Consider the following 13,120-nt stretch of genomic DNA (forward strand, 5'->3'; position numbering starts at 1 on the left):
GAGCTAGGCCCGTGATCTGTCCTTTTTTAGGGTCTGGCCCAAGCCAGCAGTGGGAGAAAAGCTCTTTGGAAACCTTGCCTTCCCAAAAGCTCACCTGCGAGTCCCTTCTTTAGTTAAAGAATGGAGTCCACTGCCAAACTTGGACACTCAAGAGAGAGCTAGAGGTCCCAGCTGTCTCTGCCTCCAGCTAAACAACCAACATCCTGGGTTTGGTACCCAGAAGAAATGGGGCTTGGGAGAGTTAAGGAAGCAAAGGGGTTAGGGAAGCACCTATCCTCCCCAGTGAGGAAAGACACAGGGGTTCTTGATGGTTCTCTCTCTCTCCGCAAACCAGAACCCCAGCAGCAAGATGCTGAAAGACACTCAGCCAGTCGACACACGGGCCACACACGCTCACACACCCAGCAGAGAAATGACACAGCATGAGGGCATTGCATGAATACAGAGAGAGACACACACACACACTGCGACACCAGATGGAGAACGCAGCCCGGGCCAGGCCTGGGTATTCATTATTCCCTCACCCACACAGAGGGGTTGGCAGAGTTGCATAACGTGGGCTGCAAAAGGGGGAGGCTAGCTTACTAACTACCCCGCCTTAAGGGGATCCAGGAAGGAGCACGTCCTTTTTTGGGGGGGGGAGTCTGCACCCATCTCCTGCTCACAGAGGCAGCGGGGAGCTTGTCAGCTGCCTCAGCCCCCAGATGACCCTGGGAGTTCGCTAAAAGGGAAATGAGGAGTGAGTGTCACTTTGTTAGTGGTGACAGCTGGGGGCTCCCTCCTTGAGCTGAGCATGGCGAGGATGCCAGCAGGGAAGGGTGCTTGGGATAGAGCTGGAACCTGGGCTTGAACTGGAGGGCTAGAGCAAGATGGAGGGGTTCTCTGCTGCCTCCCACCCGCCCCCACTCCCCCTGCAGCCCACAGATCACCCGCTCCAGGTCAGACACATGGGACACACTTCCATAACTGCCCGCTGTGTTCATGCTGCAGGTGCATGCATTTCACCTGGGCCACAGTGTCCCCAGCTAGGCTCCCTGTCACCCCTTAGTACCCCAGCCATACCCCATTTCTCCAAACCTGGGAGAGCCAGAGGGAGTTGAGAAAGTAACCAGAATATGAACTTTTTTCAACTGGAGTGTAAGTTTAAAAAGCTCGGGCTCAAGAGAGGGGCCAACCTGAGTTCAAAGCCTTTCTTTGCTGTCATTTCTACATGACTTTGGACAACTAACACACGCCCTTCCCAGGCCTGTTGAAGGGTTACCATGAGGATCAAAGGCAAATGTATTTATATATACACACATACATACATTAAGAGCATACCTGTTCAATAAGTCTCCGTTATGCTTAATCTTTTGGGATTTTTCTTCATTCAGCAAATACTCATTGAGCACCTACTGTGTGCTCACAATAACCCTGAGGGTACACGGTCCCCTCTCCTTAGTGTTTCCCCATTAAGGTTGCAGGCAGTCTGTGGAGTACAGATGTCCTCTAAAGTTTTATGTGGACCCATGTCTTTGGTGTTTAATATACCCCGTTGCCTTTATAATGGTCTGTCATGTGTCCTCTGGAGCCGGGAACAGGTTGATAGTTACCAAGATGGTCAGAAAGGGCGGTTGACACTATTGGCGACATTCCCCTTCCAGTGGGCTTGTTGTGGGGTCTTGGGGAGCGGGTGGGGCAGAGAGCCCAAGGATCCGTTCTGGCTGAGCTCCTGACACGTGAGTGGAAAATGTGGGTAAGACCCAGAGAGCCAAAGGCCACGATACAAGTTGGAACGGTGACTTCTCATGATGGCAGAGATAAGAGATGAGATCGTGATTTCTGCCTTTTGATTTCTAGGCTATCAGTGGTTTCCCCAGGGAGACTGTTGGTCTCAGGGGGCTTTGATCATGGGAGAGGAAACCAGGCAATTTGCAGCTAACGGGGAGGGGCCCCCATCCCCTCAAGGAGGAAGGATTCCGTTTTGAGGTTGGCTTCCAAACCCCAGTGTCTTGTGGCTAGACTTCTCAGTTGGCTGCATTTCCCATCTCGCTTTTGAAGATGGCGCTGGGCGCCCCACATCAATCTCTGTCTGGTAGCTTCACCCCTCCTTTGTTCCTTCTCTCCAGCACAGGTCTGACGGGCCGGCAATGCCCAGAGAATAGTGCCCAGGAGTTTGCGTCACCTCGAGACACATCTAGACGCATCCACCAGACACTTCTCCTCCCCAGTCTGCCTGACCCGTGGCTTAGGGACACGTCCCACAGCTTCTCCTGACGTCTGCCCGATCGACCATCACTTCCTAGAGAACAAGGAGGAAGGCAGACGCATGAAATCATGCCACCGATGGCCGGATGGGAGTGAGTGGGTGACGCCGAGTTGACGTCAGAGACGGAGAGGACGAACCCAAGAGCAGCTCCTTCTTGAGCCTCCCCGAGCCGCCAGCCCCCGGCTCTTCCTCTCGGCACGGCGTAAAGCCTGGCTCCTCCTGGTAAAGTCATCTTGGCTTGACCTATTTTAAGTCTTCGGACCCCCGGACACTAGACACCATGGAGAGTCAGGTGTTCAGTGTTCAGCAGATCCAACCCAACGTCATTTCCGTCCGCCTCTTCAAGCGCAAGGTGGGGGGCCTGGGCTTCCTGGTGAAGGAGCGGGTGAGCAAGCCACCCGTGATCATCTCCGACCTGATCCGAGGGGGTGCCGCGGAGCAGAGCGGCCTCATCCAGGCTGGCGACATCATCCTCGCAGTCAACGGCCAGCCCCTGGTGGACCTGAGCTATGACAGTGCCTTGGAGGTGCTCAGGGGCATCGCCTCTGAGACCCACGTGGTCCTCATTCTGAGGGGCCCTGAGGGCTTCACCACTCACCTGGAGACCACCTTCACCGGGGATGGGACCCCCAAGACCATCCGGGTGACGCGGCCCCTGGGTCTGCCCACCACAGCCGTGGATCTCTCTCACCAGTCATCAGCCAGCAAGGAGCACACGCCGGCCGTGGACGGGACCACGGGGCCTGGCAACGGCCCCCAGCATACCCGTGACAGCAGGCAGGAAGCAGGCTCACTCTCGAACACCAACAGCCTGGCCCCCAGACCCCCAGGCCAGGACCCCACCAAGAAAAGCACCGGGGGCGCCCCCCAAGACAGCCAGGACAGTGAATTGCTCAAAGAGATAGCGCCTGTGCTGAGCCTTCTCACCAGTGGGAGCAAAGGGATCAGCGGAGGAGGACCTTCCAAGGCGGAGACAAAAGACGCGGAAGTCCAGGTGGACAGGTAAGTGCCGCAGGTGTGTGCGCACGGGCGTGTGTGCGTGTGTGTCCTGTATGGAAGCGTGGCCGGCTACTCGGTGTCGGGCCCGGGAGCCAACCTGAGCTGTTCCAGACGCTCACCTAGGCACATCCGCTCGGCCCCTCTTGCCTCTTTCCCTTAAAAGGGCACTTGTGAGAGCAGAATGGGCGTAACTTCAGGCCTGTATCACTTGCTGTGAGACCCAGAGCTAGGAGTCATGGTTGCTGATGCCATGTCTTCCGGCAACCCCTCGAGGTGGGTATTTTTGCGATCTGCAATTCATGGGGCAGAAGACTGAGGCTCAGAGGGAAGGGGCCTCTCCCGGGTCATCCAGTGAGCGAGAGGCGCGTGTCCGTGGCAGTCTCGGCATAGGGTGAAGGCCAAGGTCCCGGGAATTGAGAGGGGATGAGCTGAGACCTGGGTAACCCTCAGCCTAACCCAGCTGTCTCCTTGTGACAGCCGCTGGGAACAAGGGAGGAATCAAAGTAGAGAACTGGCCCCAGTTCCCCCAAAACTGGGCTTACTTATGTTGTGCAGGAGCTAAGGCTAGGCTAGAACGTGAAGACCCAGGTCCCGGTCCCCCTGATTCTGGAGAGGAAGAGAACAGGCCATGCCCACCTGGCAAATTCAGGGGAACCGGGACCTAGGTGATTCTAGCACCTTCTTTGGGGAGGAATTGGCAGGTGGGCCGGGGGTCAGAGAATAGTGGGTCCAGAGATATGAGAGAGAGGGAAATTTCTCTCTGCCCCCTTCTGCTGTCATCTTAGATTAGCATTAACCCTACAGCCCCTCCTTCTTATCCACTCCCCACTACAGGGGAGGCTGAGGTGTGGGGCCACCCAGAAACCCAGGCCAAGATTTCCCAACCCTCTGTCCAAGAACCCCTGAGTATCTGGAGAACATGTAGAGGTCCCCAGGTTGTCTCTCAGGGACCTGGATTAAAGAATTCTCCAGACGTGTGCACCAATTCATTTAACAATTGTTCATTGAAGGTCTGCTGTGGCCAGACACTGCTCTGGGCACCAGGGGTAAAGCAATGAATGGAACAGACAAACCCACTGACCTTGTGAGTGAATGAAATAGACAAGCCCCTTGATCTTGGGGAGCTTATAGTGTTGTGGGAAAGACAAAGAATAAATGAGATCAAGATGTTAAAATATGTAGGCCATTGGTGATATGTGCTAAGGATATATATGTAACAAGGAAGGGGTCGGGAAGTATTGGGGAGAGTGAATTTTAGAGAGAGAGGCTGGGTAGGTCTCCAGAAAGGTGACATTGGAAGACCCAGTAGAAGGGGAAGAAAGGCGCTTTGAAGCTTTATGGAGGAGGGCCATTCCATGCAGAGGGAGCAGCAGGTGCCAAGGTCCTGAGGTAGGAGTGTGCCTTACATGGTGGAGGAATTGCACAGGATCTAGTCTTCCTTCCTGATGGGTCAGCCCCCAAACTGCCTTTTGGGGGGGCTCAGTCTGTGGCACCCCATCTCAGCCCACCATTGCTTCCTGGAACTTTTCAAACTTTTCCCACCTGGGCAAAAACCAAACCAATTCCAGCAAGACACCGAGAGGGAAGACGAGCCTGTATCAGAAGCTGCCGGGCATCCCCTGCTGCCCTTTGAGCTCCTGTCCTCCGTCCTGCTCTTCTGTCTTCTGCGCATTCCTGGGGCAGCTTGGAGTCTCCCTCATACCTTTGGTCCCATCTCTATAGGAGACCGTGTCTTGGCCCCAGTACACAGGTCATGGTGTGATCCTCTTGGTGGGGCAAGTGTCAGGGAGCCCCTATCATCCTGACCTTCCTTTCCAGAGCTGGAGGCCGGGATTTGTCCTTGGGGCTGTCCTGGTTTGCAGAGATCTGGGGCCTGGTTCACCCACGACTAAGCACGAGACCCCACCCCAGGCAAGAACCCAGTCCTCAGGGTCGCTGCCGCCTCCCAGGGCTCCCTTCAGCAGCACACATGGGAAAGACAACATAGTCTTGACATAACTTCTGGGAAGCCAGCAGCCGCCAAGTCTCATTCAATGGATTTAAATCCTAAAGCAGTTGGAGAATCCAGGTTTGGTCATTGGCCTGGTTTTCCAGGACACCACCCGAAGTGCCTCCCCTCAAAGTTTCCTGGGTAGACCCTCTTCCTCAATACCCCTTCTCCCAGGAGGAGCAGCAGGAAGTTGAGTAAGAGTGTTACCTCTGGTGTTATATCTGGGGCCCTATCTAGCGTTCCATACACTTGGTTCTGAGTTGGCTGGGCGCAGGGCGGGCGTGGGGTCAGGAGTGTCGGAATTCCCTGGGGCTTTATTTCAGTCCCAACCCAGACCCAGGAGCCTGAATCTCCTGTGTGACGTGGAGAATCCCCCTGCAGGTCCCTCCCTGTCCCAGAAGCCAGTATGATCCTCTCCCAGCTGACAGGGAAGGACACACAAGCCCGGTGCAGGACGCTAGGATTGGCGGAAGTCATGAAATACAAAAGACTTGAACCACAGCCCTCTCATAGGCCAGGCCTGAGGGGCCTCTCCAAACCCCAACTCAGAAAAACAGGCTTTGTTTCCCCGAGGGTGGAGGGAGTACACGCCGGTCTGACGTGGGGGTCTCCTCCCGCGGACCTAGTTTCCCAAACTGGGAGGCTGCCCCAGCTCTTGACCTGCCCTCGTCCATCACAGCCTTCATTCCAGTGACCAAAAGGAGCAGCAAACACCCCTTTGGAGAAGGCATAGTTTGGAAGAAAGTGGCCCGGGGCAAGTCCAGGGCTCCATGAACCCAGCTGAGGGAAGCAGTTCGAAGGAGGAGTATTGTCTGATGTTAGCACGTGGTTTCCCTGGCTTGATGGCTTGCACCTGTGCTGGACTCAGAACTTTCCCTCACCTTCCGCCACTTTAACGAATATTTTTAAATGCCCCCTTTACTACTCAGGAGCAAATTCATGGATCATATAACCTACTCACACTTTACATTTTTTTTTAAATATTTTATTTATTTATTTGACAGACAGAGATTACTAGTAGGCAGAGAGGCAGGCAGAGAGAGAGGAGGAAGCAGGCTCCCTACTGAGCAGAGAGCCCGATGCAGGGCTTGATCCCAGGACTCTGAGATCATGACCTGAGCCGAAGGCAGAGGCTTTAACCCACTCAGCCACCCAGGCACCCCTACATTTTTTAATAAATATAATGCCCTAACTATAAAAGAAAGGACACCAAGCATAAAAGTAATTTATTGTAGGGGTGCCTGGGTGGCACAGTCAGTTGGGTATCCAACTCTTGGTTTCAGCTCAGGTCATGATCTCAGGGTCGTGGGATCAGGCCCTGTATCAGGCTCCCTGGTTAGCAGAAAGTCTGCTTGGATGTCTCTCTCCCTCTCCCTCTGTCTCAAGCCCCTGTGTGCGTGCTCTCTCTCGCTCTATGTCTCAAATAAAAAAATAAATCTTTAAAAGAAAAAAGTAACTTATAGTAATAGAAGCTATAATGTAATAGATCAGTACTTGGATATTTGCCCCTACACGTAGAATTAGCCCGCACATGACAGTGTCAAATGTGGATTTGACACAAGTGTGTCCTTTTGGCAACTCAGACACCACCGGTAGGGTCATCTTCGTGATGTGATGATGGGATTTTCCAAAGTGGTGACCGGACTCCCGATAAAACGGCGTCCTGTCTTTATTTGACCCAGTGGTGGCCTGCAAAGAAAATTCAGGATATTTTAAAGCCGTGTTTATATGTCCGACCCAATTGGAATCTTGGCTCAGGAATCAAAGCTTAGCTTGCTTTGGATCTAGGTGAATGCCCAAAAGGTGCGTGGCAGCCAGGCCCTGTCTTCCCTGTGTGGCTTTGTCCCTGACACTGAAGGATGTCCCCCCACCTCCGAGGCCACCTCCTTCCCACTGTGATGGCAGGAGCCCTCAAGATCGTTGGAACAACCCAAACTTTTGCTTGTTGCGGATGTGCCCTCAGGAATTACCAGCCTGCCTCCCAGTGGCTGAGTTAAATGCTGTGCTAAGTGTCAGCGTCCCAAGTCAGGAAACGGAAGCCCAGGGACAGGACGGTCTTCAGGGTCACTCTTGGGCCTGGCAGGCCTGGGAGCATCCGAGCCCCTTGGAGCACGTGGCGGCCTGGAAATGACGCACCCTTCCAGGGGCTTCCCCATCCAGGCTGCTTTTTGGGGTGGGGTCAGAGCTGGCTTCTGGATGGCCCCCACCAGGCCTGGAGCCCCACATCCTGTTCACAGACAGCAGTCTGTGGCTTCTGGGGGACCGAGCAGAGGCTGGGGCCATCCCTGGTTCTCAGCGGTGCCCTTGACCTTCCTGTTCTCTTGGCCTCATCTCCTTCCTTCCCTCTTTCCTCTTGGACACAGACCTGTTCTTCTGCTTTATCTAGTTCCTTTCCATTGCAGGGCATCCCTGGTCCTGTTGTTGGGATGCTGGCCCTTCGCCGGGGGGAGATGTGATGGTTCGTGTAGGTTCCGCTTCACCTTGCATCTGGGGGAAGGTGGACCTGGTGGGTGACGGCAGCGTGTGGATGTGTAAGGAAGGGAAATCTGGGGGCTTCTGGGACCTTCTGCCCTTGGGAGCGGTCACTTTAAAATGCTGCGTGTCAGAGGATATCCAGGTTGTTCAGCCTGCTGCCCTGAAGGAGGGTTCTAAAGAGGCCAAGGTCCCTGGCCCAGCATCCATCTGGACCAGCCGGTCAGCCTCGCCCTGTGCTGGGATCACTTCCCCTCCACCTGCAGGGGACTCGGGTCCTTACAGAGTACCTTCCCGACCCCCGTGTCTTCAGGGCTGGGGTGAATTCAGCTCCCTAAGCGGGCTGTGTGGTTGGGGTCCCCTTGTCGACGAGAAAACTGAAACTCCGAGAGCTGGAGCAGTTTTGCCCAGAGTCACCTAGCACGGGCCACAGGGTGCCGCCTGGCTTCTACCTGGACGTCTCGCTGTGGGCATCTACAGTTAAAGACAAACCAGGCGAGAGAACGTGGCTGGAGGCACAGAAGTCCATTTCGAGCCCAGAGAATGAGCTTAACGGGGGAGAGGAGGTAACCTGTTACAAGCCTGTGTTTCGTCATCGTGATGAGGGTCAACCTATACTGAGCACTCCAGGTGGGCCCGGCCCCATGTGAAGGTCTTGACATTGATGAGTTCGTTTGCTCCTCTTAGCACCTGTTTTCCTAATAAGCAAACCAAGGCTCAGAGAGGTGCAGGGTCACACAGCTCACAAGTAGCAAAGCCAGGACTTGACCCCGAGCCCATGGTCTTGGCTGCTACCAGCATAGATGGCACTGTCGGCCACAGCGTACTTGACCGCTTGCCATCAAGCTGCTGAGGACGCTGGAGTACTTTCTCAGTCTGGAAGGGAGAGAGAGATGAGAGATAGCACCCCCGGAGAACTGAACTCAGACCAACAAACAACCGCCCTGACTCCAGGGCTGTCTGCAGTAGAGGACTTCCTCTCTGGCTGCACTTGACTCATGGCTTTGAGTCACTCTGTTGGCATGGACTCCAATGACTGCCTTTGCACTGAGTGTCAGTGTGAGCTTTCATTCTCATCCTGACCATTTGAACACCTGGGGCTTCCCCAGTCCGTCCTTTCCTAGGGAAGGGATTGGAGTCCTAGTTATGGAGTCGTTACTCTTGCTTTACCCTCTCTTCCATCTGTGTCCCCGCCACTTTGTCATGTGGGCACCCAGCCCCTCATTCTGGGGAAGAGCTATGGACTAAGCCCACCCAGCCACCTGCTCACCCCAGACAGCCTGTAACCAGGGGCCTTCTCACCATCTTTCATTCAACAAATATTTATTGAGTATCTATCTGTTCTGCCCCAGATACTGTCCTTGGAACTGGGGATCCACTGAGGAGCCTCTGTCATTAAGAAGTCATAGACAAGAAGGGAATAATAAACAGGTAGCCTCAGGCAATCACTTTAGAAATTGCATGAGAGACATGGAACACTACATCAGAAACCAATGATGTACTGTATGGTGACTAACATTAAAAAATAATAATAACATGGTGATTTGAAGAAACAAGGCTTGGGGTTAGGTTTAAAAAAACAAAAACAAAACTAGATCAGAGAGTCGGAGAAAGCCTCCCTAAAAAGGCAAAATTTATACTGAGGCCAGAAGGTGTGAATGTGAAATCTAGGGAAGGGCATTCCTGGCAGAAGGTACAGCAGGAGCAAAGGCCCTGAGGCAGGAACAAGGTAGGATGTTCAAGGAACAGAAAGAAGGTCTGTGGGACGTGAGCGTAGTGAGTAGGAATAAAGAGGTAGGCAGTGACATAACGTGTGGGCCAGGACACTAATTCTGCACCCCCCCCCCCGCCATCCCTGCCCCATCCCTTCCCTGGCAGGAAACTGTCTCAGTTTCCCCTGCTCCTTGCTTCAATAACAAAGATCACAAATGTGGTGGCCTAAAACAACCCGCATTTATTCTCCTACAGCTCCAAAGGTCTTAGGTCTGGAGGCTCTAGAGGTGAATCTGTTTCCTTACCTTCTGCAGTGGTGAGAGCTGCATTCTTTGCCTTTCTTGGCTAGTAGCCCCTTCCTGACCCTTCAGAGCCAGCATGCGGCCTCTTGCCTCCAGGGTCACATGGTCTTCCTCTCTTATGGCAGATCTCCCTCGGCTTCCTTCTTCTAAGGACCCGTGTGATGGCATTTAGGGCCTACCCAGTTAATCCAAGAGAATCTCCCCATTTTCAACATCCTCAACTTCCATCACCCCTGCAAAGACCCCCTTTCCATGTAAGGTAACATATATGGGTTCCAGGGGTTAGGGCTTGATGTCTCTGGGGGCCACTTTTAGCCCACTGCACTCATCCAACAAGCCCCCTGGAGAATGCTGTGCCCAGGTCCTCAACTGGCCATTACTATGAGGTCTCACTGGACTGGGTTCCGTGACCTTACTTCGAGTCCCCGCTTTGCCACTCAGCACCTACATATTTTAGAAAAGCCCCTGGACCTCTCTGGGCCTCAGTTTCCCCATCTGTAAAAGTAGTATGTGGACCAGATGAGCCCTAAGATTCCTTCCAGGTTCTTCCTTAAGGTCAGTAGTGAGCACATTCATCACAGGCCGGGCAGCTGACCAGTCCCCCTCCTGTCCAGCCCACCCCGAAGGTACACTGCTCCATGTGACCTCTCCAGAGCATCACTCTAGGGGGAGGAGCTCAGATATCCCTTTAGGTCACAGGTCACAAACAGGGGATAGAAGGTCCCACCCAGATCACCTACAAGTTTTATTGGGAGGCCTACAGAGTTTTCTAAAGAATGATTTTGTGGCAAAATAGAGAAAGCAAGAGGTTTCACAATGAAACTGATTTCCAGCCTCTCAAAAATAAAGAGAATATCAGAAGAGCTATTAGCATCAACTCTATTCGTGGGGAGACAGCCAGCCTGGGGAGCTGGGCGGGGCCTAGCGCGGGCTCTCCAGCTCCCCAGGATCCCGAGTCCGCCAATCGGCTCAGCCTGGACGCTGTAAACACTGGTGTTTGAGGATCCTGTCCAGTTTTTGTGATGTGAAGAATTACAGTCCTGATTGTTGCTGAGCCCAGAGGCCCTCACCTCACTTCTCAGCTAGAGCACTGCGGTAAAATTCTAGCTCTCAAGAGCCTAGTCTCCCCTTTCATCATCTTCCCCGACTCCAGCACAATGAGATCTAGAACAGAGCTTTGCAGAGACCTAAGACTCATTTTTCTACGGCCCCCAAGTCTTCCTACTCTAACTTCGCTCCCAATATCCGAGAGCAGGTGGAGGGTGGACAGTGAGAAGGGGGTCAGAGCGTAGTGCGATGTCTGAGGAGAGACGCGGCAGGCCTCCTGCCAGGACGAGCTGCTCCTCAGCAGCCTTCTCGCCTGGTCGGGGCGGAGCAGGCAGCCCCTACCTCCAGACTGTGCATGACACACAGGCCTGGCCCACCTGCTCCCCATCCTGGGTATTCGGGATTAGTTAGTGGTCGGCACTGGGGTGACCCGCACCTGTGCAAACTTCCTGTGGCATTGACCCAGGACCCCCACACGCCCTGCCTGAGAGCCCAAGGCCTGGCCCCCAGGAAGCCTCAGTGGGAAAGAGCTGGCGAAAGTTTTTGGAAGGTCTAGAGATGCCAGACTGACTGTGTTAGCTTGGGGTTGACTGTCCAGCTAGCGAAATGGAAGAAAAGAGGCTTTAGTTTAGTCCTTGCCAGAAAGCACAGAAAATGCGTGCTGAGCGGAAGATAAAGCACCATGCCTGGTCTTATGAGGAGAAAGAAGAGAAGGAGCTTGGAGGATGCTGACATTTCTAAACAGGAAGGAACCTTGCTGTTCCTTGCTAGAGTCAGGCCCCATAGCCCTCCCAGGAAGATGGGTCTTCAAGGAAGTCCGTGGACCACATGGGGTGCTTTGGACAATGCAGATTCCAGGCTTCCCATCTAGACCCGCTACCTCAGACTGTCTAGGGGGCAAGTTCAGAGAGACTTTAACAGGCCCCTCGGTTGATTCTGATGCCTCCTGAAGTGTGAGAACTGCCTAATGTGACCACATGATGGCCGCGGGGATCCTGGTCTACCCTGGAAAGCAAGCCCACTGGAGGATGGCCTATGCAGGGGGCTATGGATGCCTGAGAAGGGGTAGAAGCCACATACGGGAGGCAGGTTCTTCAGTCCCATCTGGGAACAAGGGGCAACTAGTGAATAAATCCTCATAGACGTAGAGATGGCCACAGAGCAAGGATGGGAGGGACTGCGGAGGAAGCATGATGTTGGGTCCTCAGCCACAGCTAAGCCAATGCCTCTCACTAAGGGGTACATTTTGCTTCCTCCCCAAAGGGACATTGGGCAATGTCTGGAGACATTTTGGATTGTCACAACTGGCAGGGACTGTGGAGGGAAGAAGGGTGTTCTTGGTATCTAATGGGCAGAGATCAGGGATGCTGCTAAGCATCCTTCAGCGTCCGGGACAGCCCCCCACAACAAAGATAGGTCCAGCTCCCAAGATATCAATAGTTCCAGGTTGAGAAACTCTGATCTAAACCGAAACCACTCCAGACAGCTGGGCAGGACCAACATTCATAAGTACTGGCATAGGAGAGTCACCCTCTAAGCTTCTAAGAAGTCAAGACAGACCCTATCCCATCCATCTATGGGCTCCCAGTTTATTTATTGAAAGAAGAAATGATACATGAAAGTGACCAGGCTCTCATTCAACAGATAAATATATTCAACACCTCTACCCCATTCGGGGGGAAAGCCCAAATCTGAATTTGAGGTTCTTCACCAGTATGTGGCTCAACCAAATGTCTCCCCCACCACCACTGTTCTCAGTGACTCTCAGCTAGGGGAACAGCAAGAAGGGAACATCTGACTTTCAGGCTTTCTCCACTGCTCATTGGTAGCGCGACCTTTGACGAGTTACCTAATCTCTCTGAGCTTAAGTTACCTTCGTTGTCAGTGAAGACACCCATGTTTAATTAGTTCTGACTATGTGTTGGGCATTTTACACTCATGACCTTGTTTAACCCACAGGAGAGGAGGGGTGTGAAGTGGGTGTTGAAGGTTGAGTAGGAGCTAATTCCTGGCAGAGGGAGGGTGAAAGGGCATTCCAGGGAGGTCAAGTATAAAGGTAAGAGCAGACAACAGGGTGCTCTTTGGGAGGAGGAGAGAGTGGAGATCAGGATTGAGAATGATGGGAGGTAGGAGTCTGGAAGGGAAGCAGAGAATTCCTGAAGTCCTGTACCTTAGGAACAAGACATGACAGCTCAGAAAGGGTCTGAGCATCCCTACCTGCGCTGTCCAACCCCCAGAGAACATGCTTTTTCTCAGCAAAAGCGATGAATGCCTCCTTTCCCAGGCTTCCGAGACATTAAGTCCTTGGAACTTAATGTTCCAAGTCCTTGAGGGGCCACTGTCCAGTGC

At 53.4% G+C, this 13,120-nt stretch overlaps 1 protein-coding gene across 2 annotated transcripts in view; it reads left to right on the top strand.

The window, feature by feature from the left end:
• Positions 1-2,456: 2,456 nt before the first annotated feature.
• Positions 2,457-13,120, top strand: part of NOS1 (nitric oxide synthase 1) — an 82,961-nt gene continuing 72,297 nt past the window's right edge. For both annotated transcript variants that reach the window (XM_032876188.1, XM_032876189.1), the window contains exon 1: positions 2,457-3,250. In XM_032876188.1, the coding sequence (XP_032732079.1) occupies positions 2,529-3,250 (722 nt within the window). In that variant the 5' untranslated portion in view covers positions 2,457-2,528. The remainder of the gene's footprint in view (positions 3,251-13,120) is intronic.

The sequence above is a fragment of the Lontra canadensis genome, unplaced genomic scaffold (genome assembly GCF_010015895.1).
Source record: "Lontra canadensis isolate GAN:19392208 unplaced genomic scaffold, GSC_riverotter_1.0 scaffold58, whole genome shotgun sequence".
Taxonomy (NCBI): Eukaryota; Metazoa; Chordata; class Mammalia; order Carnivora; family Mustelidae; genus Lontra; species Lontra canadensis.